The sequence below is a fragment of the Macrobrachium nipponense genome, chromosome 41, assembly GCF_015104395.2.
Source record: "Macrobrachium nipponense isolate FS-2020 chromosome 41, ASM1510439v2, whole genome shotgun sequence".
NCBI classification, from domain to species: domain Eukaryota; kingdom Metazoa; phylum Arthropoda; class Malacostraca; order Decapoda; family Palaemonidae; genus Macrobrachium; species Macrobrachium nipponense.
In genome coordinates this window covers 11938445-11948444 of record NC_061102.1, presented here as the reverse complement: position 1 = coordinate 11948444, position 10000 = coordinate 11938445, and the positions used below count along the sequence as shown (strand labels likewise).

At 38.5% G+C, this 10000-nt stretch overlaps 2 protein-coding genes across 6 annotated transcripts in view; one reads left to right on the top strand and one right to left on the bottom strand.

Annotated features, from left to right (window-relative positions):
- The window catches only part of LOC135212505 (syntaxin-1A-like), a 397641-nt gene that overhangs the window by 195321 nt on the left and 192320 nt on the right, over positions 1-10000 (top strand). The window lies entirely within an intron of this gene.
- LOC135212504 (uncharacterized) overlaps positions 1-10000 on the bottom strand; it is a 106938-nt gene that overhangs the window by 61367 nt on the left and 35571 nt on the right. For all 4 annotated transcript variants that reach the window (XM_064246001.1, XM_064245999.1, XM_064246000.1 and 1 more), the window contains exon 2: positions 2543-2610. In XM_064246001.1, coding sequence (XP_064102071.1) covers positions 2543-2574 — 32 coding nt within the window. In that variant the 5' untranslated portion in view covers positions 2575-2610. The remainder of the gene's footprint in view (positions 1-2542; positions 2611-10000) is intronic.

The following is a 10000-nucleotide window of genomic DNA, read 5'->3' as shown; positions in this document are numbered from 1 at the left end:
TTTTGCTACGAATTCCATGCAGTGGTTAGTGCGTCAGCCACAAATAATGGCGTTTTTCTTCTTCCTCCTGCTTTGCCTGGTGTGTCGGGTCTGGCTAAAGCTTTCTTTTCATTATTATTATTTTTCATTTCGACTCTTATGCCTCACTGGCTCTTGCTGGCTTAAAGGACAGAAGGAAACATACTCCAAATGAGGGTTTCTCGTGTAATTTCCCGTAGGGGGTTAGTGCCGTCGGTGTCTTTCACGTGGTATTCAGTAGGCATTACTTTAGGTTCTTTGCAGCGCCCCTTCGACCTCTGGCTGCGACCCCTTTCATTCCTCTTACGGTACCTCCGTTCATATTCTCATTCTTCCATCTTACTTTCCTCAACCCTCTCTTAACAATTATTTCACAGCGCAACTGCGGAGTTTTCTTCCTGTTACGCCTTTAAAACATTTTCAATCTCAATTTCCCTTCCAGCGCTGAAGGACTTCACCACAGGTCCCAGCACTTGGCTTTTGGCCTAACTTTTATATCCCATTCCATTCTAGGGAAATTTGCAGTGTAAGCCTTTAAGAGTGAGATTGCTAGCCCTTATATTTTAACCCTGTTAGACAGCGGTTCTCATTTTTACGTTAGGTGGTCTTGTGAACTATATATAGTCTAGGAGTGAAATCTGTTCCAGCAATTGTCAGCCGAGCACTGCAACTCTTGGTGACAATGCCACTTCTGTGTGTGAGTGTTTGTAAAATAGAGGTATGCATGTGTATTATATATCATTCATATGAATGTACATTGCTTATCATTTATAGAGCACTTCGTGAGCCGGCGCTCATTACTGAAGCCTATTTTAAGTAATTTGAAATCAGACACCAGTGCTTATATACCACACTCCTCTGTCAACTGTGAAAAATAGAAAAAAATATATAGCTTATAAGCACTTATTATTTTCATTCAGAAGATGAAACCTATTCATATGGAACAATTCAACAGGGGCGATTGATTAGGAATTTAAGCTTCCTAATTGCAACGGTATTTATTTATTTATCAATTATCACTGAAAGCATCTATATTTTATCCAAACCTCGGCCTGTCATGACAAGTGAAATGTGGGTTTATATATCCGTAGAGTTTTCAGCTCGTTTGTGACCTTGGGTGTTGTTAGGTACAGCCGGTTTTTCTTTGTCATGACTTTTCGTAGCGTTTGTGATCTTGGGAAAGATTGTACTCGTTTGTATATTATCAGTTAGATGAACTTTGAGAATTGAGATATGACTCATCCACGATTAAAATGAGGTTGGTGTATCTTGTGTGTAATGAGAAATCATGAGGAAGTTATTTCTTTACAGATACATCCTTTGTTTAGTTATTAAAATTTTTATGTTAGTATTTGCTGAAGTGGGTTCCTTATCCTTTAAACTATTAACAGAAACGTAAGTTGCAACGGAATCAACAGTTTTTCATTTATGAGATGTCCTTATCATACACCATTAGATTTATATTGATAATGTTACAGAATGGAAAGTTTTAGTTTTAAAATGATTTATGGAACCCACTATTCTTTCATTAATCTTTAAATATTTCACATTTCACTTTATATAACAGTTACTTGCTACACGGGATGTTCCTTGCGTCCCCGGAAGTTTCCAGTTAATAGTTGCCAATCGGTTATAATGAATTATGTATACATAGCCACCATATCTCTCTCTCTCTCTCTCTCTCTCTCTCTCTCTCTCTCTCTCTCTCTCTCTGATGCTGATCTGTGAAAGGGGAGATTTAAAAAAAGAACGTCCCCATAATGTTGGAAGAATCCTAGAACCGTGTGCCTCGAGTCTTGTGCTCACAACAAGAATCTCTCTCTCTCTCTCTCTCTCTCTCTCTCTCTCTCTCTCTCTCTCTCTCTCTCTCTCTCTCAGTCGACCGCCATCTGCCCGCATCACTTGAAAGTTTAGGGCAATTGCATTCTTCGCCGCTTTGTTGAATCTGTTATCCGATGCAATATATCTTATTGCTTAAACCTCGTGCCGAGAAAGGCACTGTTTACTCCCCCACCCCACCCTATCTCTCTCTCTCTCTCTCCTCTCCTCTCTCTCTCTCTCTCTCTCTCTCTGTAATCTGCTGATGAGATTTGGAAAGGAGGGTAGGCAGGGTGACAAGCAGACATAGGTATCTATAAGAAACATCTATTTCTAGTAAGTATAACTCAGTTGGACAGTCTTACCTGTTGTTTTCTGAAGGGTCGTTATTCACCTGAGAGACCTAAATTAAAAGCCTTAATTATTAGTGAACTCTAATTTACGAGATTACCTTTTATGCTGTCCAGTTTAGCCCGGGGTAAATTTTTGTATCCCGAAATTACAGGAATGCGTACCCAGGAGGGGTAAAGACAAGAGGAGGAGAGAGAGAGAGGGGAAGGAAAGGGGTATGGTTACCTGGGTAACAAAACAAATTGCACTCCGAATGTTCTGAATATATATATATATATATATATATATATTATAATATATATATATATATATATATATATATATATTATTACAATTCGTGTAATGAAGTACTCACCAATGTCCACAATATTTAGTGTCCTCTCCCATGGTGAAAGTAGCAGTTACTTATTCCATGATATCAATCTGGAAAAATAAAAATAAAATGTCATTAGCATCAAAAGGATATAACATTATTCGGCTCTTTTGATGTTAATCCTAATGTTTATGCTTTTTATACATAGGTACCCAAATGGGGAAACTTGTGGCTTAGTGATATGATTTCGTCAGTTTAATTTTCTCGTAGTAAATGTCTTAAAATGCTTGTTTTCTTTTAAAAAGGAACAAATACTAACGTATTGTTTCCTACTGATCTCGAGTCTAAATGGTTGGATTTCTATTCTGTTTTTCACAAAGCAAACCAGAAGACAGTGTTGCCAACTGGCAGTATGACATTGTTAGAGACAATGTGTTGGTAGCTTACCCTTTAGGAAATTGGTCGACCAGGATATAATGTCATGATGTCATATATATGGATTCATTGATAGTTATTATAATGAAACGCTTAAAGTTTGTTTAAGCAGTAGATTGTGTTGTAATAGTATTATGACAGACTATTATTGGTTCTATGAAATCATTCTTTAGAATTTTTACTGACTGTACTGTTAATTGCATATAAGAATGTGACTATTTTTTGCGTGTTTGCAATGCCCTGCAAATGACTGTATGACATTTTTTCATGAATTATGTCGGTTCATTTCATCATGAAGAGAAAACAAGCTTAACAAATTATATTCTACCAGGACTGAAGTCTCATTTAGAGTATAAATTTTCTAAGAATGAAAGATGAAAAGAGGAAAAGCCCTCTTCATTTATCATTCTGCGACAGTGTTGATGTATAAGCATGATATAACAGAAGATGATGAATTAATTAACTAATAGATGGTCGTCATGGAAACGAGATAATTATGAACCATCTTGTGTCCCAAAATATCAAGTAAGAAGGGAAAAGTATTAAAAATGACATTCATTTCCTGTCTCCCAGGGGATATAGGAATTCATTCCATCCAGAACGTGCGGTTAATTAAAACGAGACAAAATCACGTCTATTATTGAGCAGCTGAACGCTATCGGTCGAAAGTAATTAAATATGGATATTATAATTTTCTTTGCTTTGTGTAGGAGTTAAATGCGATAAAATTGGCGCAATCTAATCATTTGCTTTATGTAAATAGGGAAATGCGATAAAATTGAAGTCATATGATCACTTTCTTTATGTAGGAGTTAAATGCAATAAAATTGACGTCATATTATCATTTGCTTTATGTGAAGATGGAACAGCGATACAATAAAGAAATAAGTCATATCATCTTCTTTATACAGGAGCTAAATGTGAAACAACTGAAGACTCATATAATCATTTGCAGGAATGAAATGTAAGATGTAATCTGAAAAATGAATCAAAAATATCAAAATAAATCTGAGAAATTAAAATTAGAAGTGGATGATGACAAGTCAAGTTTAAATGTAAAGAATATATGTTTTCTTTTCTGTTTTTTTTAATCCGGGTACTAGTGATGATTGCCTTTGGGAACAAGGAGGAAATTAGAAACTTTTCTGGTAAAGAATATTAAGCTGGTTCTGATTACAGCGCTGTAATAAAGAGTCAGAAAATGAGAATAGGCGGGGACGTCATAAAAAATATTAGCTCATTTAACAGCCTAATAAGTGAGTTTTTTTCGGCGTCATAATATTATTTTATCTCCGTATAGTCAACCGAACATTAGAATTTACTTCATATTTCTTGATTATGAATCTAAGGCTTAGCAGTGACGAATGCATCCAGATTTTGTTAGAAGAATTCGAGAAGTTAAGCTGCATTGTGGCTATTATTATAGTGACGTATTAGATATACACAAACAAAAGAACTCGTGAGATTGACAATTGCATCCTCCAGCGGAACAAACAATCCTTTTTTTTATGTATAGTTCAAGGATTGAGTGTGTAGCATAAGGTGAATTTAAATTTATAAGCTCGCTCTGATCTAGAATGTTGTGGCCTGAAGCCAAATGCCTCGCCGTTCACCTCTCTCTCTCTCTCTCTCTCTCTCTCTCTCTCCTCTCTCTCTCTCTCTCTCTCTCTTTGATGAAGCCGCGCGTGTAAAATAAAACCCACACGGACGGGCCACTTTATATATTTATAAATAAACATGTATGTATGCATCTATATATGTGTGTTTGTGTACATATATATGTACACACACATACACACACACATATATATATATATATATATATATATATATATATATATATATATATGTGTGTGTGTGTGTGTATGTATATATATAGTATATATATAGTATATATATATAGTATATATATATATATATATATATTATATATATATATATATATATACTATATATATATACTTATATATACTTACCCTCTACTTTACATATGATTAAAAAGAATTTAGATTGTTTGAAAATGATCATTTATCATCTTTATGGAATCCTCTTTTATTTAAGCGTTGAACTTGGTAGTAGTTATGGTATATACTCATGGATATATACCCATTATAAACGTATTATGTGATTATGACGTTTTTCATACTAAATTATACAGATGAGCATATTTCCTTTATACCCGGTAATGCGTCTGTCGAAATCGATCTTATTCGCCCACATCAAAAAATAAAAACTCGGTTATTAGCATTATGTGTTTTTGGTCGTTTTATAGTGAGTCTTTGTTTTCGTCCTGTCGTCAGGGCGACGTGTGTCAAGTAGCAGATGCCCTTGAATCCTCTGAATCTCTGTTCTTCGTCTTGTCCTGACCTTGGAGTCGCGAAATCTAGCATCACTTCCCCAAGAGTTTGGTTCCGGTGACTGACGAAGAAGAAGAGGGGGTGGGGGGGAGAGAAGGCGAGAGATGTGTGTGATTACGGCGAACACGCCCCCCCTCCTCTGGTGCCACAACACTGCAACAACACCATTTTTTCGTCTTGATACCACCACCACCACCTTCTTCCGAACAACACCCATCTCTTTTTAATGGTTTGTTTACTGCTGTTTTGGGATCGGGGCGTTGCTGTTGCCTGCTGCTTCGGGAGGTGGGTGTGGGATACACAGGTATATAGATACAGACATGAATACGTACACACAGACTCGTATATGAATCTGATGGTGGTGTTGCAATTAGTATCCGGCTTGCGTTGCTTTTGTTTTTTGTTAACAATATTTGTGCGGGGCAAATTATATATATATAGTATATATGTTTAGTAATTATTTATCTAATCAATACTATGCCGTTTCCCTCCATAAAATAATAGCAAGTACCGATGCCACAAACATTCTTTACATACTGAAATAAAGTTGAACCCGTATGTCCTATTATATCGTGTGTTTGTGTGCGTATAAATGTATGTTCGCTTGTGAACGGGCGCATGCAAACATACATAAAATATTGAGATAACTGGTGCAATGCAAATGCAAATATTCATGGATGACTTTTGCTATTTCTGACAGAAAAGGAAAGAAGGTATAGGATGTAGGCCAAAGGTAAAGCGATCGGACCTATTAGGTCATTCAGCGCTGAAACGAAGACTTACAGTAGAAAGCTTTGAAAGGTGTAACTGGAGGAAAACCTCAAAGCAATTTCACTATGAATCAAGAGTTGGGAGAAGTTTGAGGAAAGTGAGATGGAAGAAAGAGAATACAAACGGAGGTATAATAAAAGGAAAGGAAACGGGTTGCAGCTAGGGGCCGAAGGGACGCTGCAAAGAACCTTAAGTAATGCCTACAGTGCACCGCACCCGCGGCACTACTCCACCCTCCGGGGAAAAAAAGGTATTTGGCCCATAAATGCTAAGTCTCTCGGTTTGAGCTAGATTCAAACGGTATTGTTGTTCCACCCTCCTGAAATTCTATCTCTCATCCATCAGAAGATAAAATCATAATGAGATTCTCAAAATATTCCCAGATTTCATAAATGAACGACCTCCAATTTCTTAGAAGACTGAAGGATAATATGAGAGAAAGTGTGAAAGCAAGATGGGATTGTAGTGCTTTTAAACCTTCTCGAGAATGCGGGGCTTATTATCCTTTGCGTCGTATAATAATCAGAACTGAAACATGTTCCTAAGGACATAATGACTATCAGTCTCTGTGAGAGCTTGTGACATTATCGTAAATTATCAACCTAACGGTCATTTCAGCTTTTTTATATACGCATATCGTCTATATAATTGCTTAGATTAATACTGACTATTTCTTTATGTTCTTAAGAATATAATGATTATATTTAATCAATCTTTGGATATCGTCAATTAATTATAAAACGAATGATGATAATCCCAGCTCTTTTTATATACAAGTATCATTACGTAATCGCTTAGATTATTAATAGCTAATTATTTCGAGAATTATTACCACAGTCAGAAGGTACTGACCTTGCGTACGGGAAGGCTGTATGTTTTTTTTTTTTTTTTTTTTTTATCTTTTTATATTTATCCGCCGTATGACGTCATCCTCCCGGCCATCTGTCAAACCTCGCGAATATCATGCCAAGAGTTTTTTTTTTTAATGGCGCACAAATACACGCACTAATGTATGTATGTGTATATATATAGTATATATATATATACATACTATATATATATATATGGTATGATGATGATATATATATTATATATATGATATATATATATATATATATATATATATATATATATATATATATATATATATATGTATATATCCACAAATATATTTCCCCTAATTCAGGTGCAAAGTCAAGATATGATATGAGTTTGCCCTGGCGTAGCAATGTGAGTTGTATAAATAATTTGATGCTTTTGTTTTTTCCATTTTCATCTCACATTCTTACCCGCGCCCAAATTGCCTTTATGCTTGCCAAAAGCAGCCGCATTTTATTTATTTTATTACCTATTTTATAATCCACTTACGGCGTTCTTCGCCGCTCCAAAGGAAGATCGCCTCTCTCTCTCTCTCCAACGCGAACCCCGCCGACAGATTCACGTTGCATTCAAAAACCTTCAAAGTTATTCTCCTCAGACGAGCTCCATAAATCCCAAGATACTCCCTTGGCAGGCATCGCTGCGTCTCTTCCTCCTCCTCCTCCTCCTAGGGGTTACATAAGGCCAGAAGGCGAGGCGAAGACCGCCGCCCTTTGATATTTCGACTGATTGAAAATATTTTCTTGCCGTCGGGTTACTCCGGCGTTCGGGAGAATAATCTCATCTGCTTCACGTGGCCATTTGGGAAGGACGGAATCGCTTCGTACCGTCAATCAACGCCACTTTCGTCTTCACGCTTATTAGAATTTGAGTGGGAGATTCCTCAGTCTTCTTTGCTTTCAGTTCTTGAGGGGATTTTGAAAGCACAGAACCCTTATCATCATCACAGGCCAGCCAGCAGATGTCCTGGGTATGCTTATTATCACATGTCCGAGCTAGGGGATATTATGCCCACTTGATATCTGATATCGCTTTTTGTCTTCTCTGCATTCTGTTCTTGAGGATATTCTGAAAGCACAGAAGACCAATCACCATCACAGGCCAGCCAGTAGCCAGCAGATGTCCTGGGTATGTTTATTATCGCATGCCCCAGCTACGGGACATTATGGCCACTTTATATCTGATATCGCTCCTTTGCTTTCTCTGCTTTCTCGCCTTGAGGTATTTGAAAGCACAGAGCCCCTATCACCATCCAAAGTCGTCGTAGCCAGCAGATGTCCTGGGTATGTTTTATTACGCATGCCCCAGTACGGGACATTATGGCCACTTTATATCTGATATCGCGCCTTTTCCTTTCTTTTCCTTCTTTGCTTTCTCCGTCCCGAGGATTATTTTGAAAGCACAGAGCCCCTATCACCATCAAAAGTCAGTCAGTAGCCAGCAGATGTCCTGGGTATGTTTATTATCGCATGCCCACTACGGACATTATGGCCACTTTATATCTGATTCGCTCCTTTGCTTTCTCTGCTTTCTCTCCTTGAGGATATTTTTGAAAGCACAGAGCCCTATCACCATCAAAGTCAGTCAGTACCAGCAGATGTCCTGGGTATGTTTATTATCGCATGCCCAGCTACGGGACATTATGGCCCTTTTATATCTGATATCGATCCTTTGCTTTCTCTGCTTTCTCTCCTTGAGGATATTTTGAAAGCACAGAGCCCCTATCACCATCAAAGTCAGTCAGTAGCCAGCAATGTCCTGGGGTATGTTATCGCATGCCCCAGCTACGGACATTATGGCCACTTTATATCTGATATCGCTCCTTTGCTTTCTCTGCTTTCTCTCCTTGAGGATATTTTGAAAGCACAGAGCCCCTATCACCATCAAAGTCAGTCATAGCCAGCAGATGTTCCTGGGTATGTTTTATTATCGCATGCCCCAGCTACGGGACATTATGGCCACTTTATTCTGATATCGCTCCTTTGTTTTCTCTGCTTTCTCTCCTTGAGGATATTTTGAAAGCACAGAGCCCCTATCACCATCAAAAGTCAGTCAGTAGCCAGCAGATGTCCTGGGTATGTTTATTATCACATGCCCCAGCTAGAGGACATTATACCCACTTGATACCTGATATCTTCCGACCTCGTGGAAGTGACATGAGGTGCAGAATTACAAACCTTTCGGCCTCCAGCTCTTTTCAGATAACGGTCTGCTATACAGAATGCCTGGCATTCTGACCTCTTTGTCGGACCGTTCTTCAGAATGACCGTTTCCCGTGATACTATAAACATCGCGTCTCCTTTCCTTCATGCTCTAGATAGAAATGGCTGGGTCATTGAGCTACTTAATGTCTCGCCGTTCGTCTGGGGCATCCACCTTGATAAGACACATTATACAGACATCATTATTCCGTGTGACATCTCTCTCTCTCTCTCACACACACACACACACGCACACAACACATACTTATGACAAGTCTCTGAACTCCCCAGAACTTCCACCACTTCTCTCTCTCTCTTTCTCTCTCTCTCTCACACACACACAACACAACACAACACAATACATACTTATGACAAGTCTCTGAACTCCCCAGAACTTCCGCCGCTTCTCTCTCTCTCTCTCTCTCTCTCTCTCTCTCACACACACACACACACACACACACACACACACACAACACATGCTTATGACAAATCTCTGAACTTCCACCACTATCTCTCTCTCTCTCTCTCTCTCTCTCTCTCTCTGTCATCTATATGGCTGCATGGTTTTTCCTAGACACGTCCCATAGCCGAGATATTTATTAGTGGCCGGCACCGTTGTCCTATTTACCCACCTCTTATCTTGAGAGCCAATGCCAAACTTCTGTTTCTACTCTCGAGATATGAACTTACAGCCATCGAGGACTCCCTCTTCCCTAAAGAGGTGGCTACAAAATGCACTGCCGTATCAGGAGGTTCATCCCGGAAGTAAACAAAGCTTTGCCAGAAGGTGCTGCCATCTGTCATCGCCGCCGAGAAGTGTGTGTGTGTGTGTTTGGATATGTACGTCTGCTTCCCAG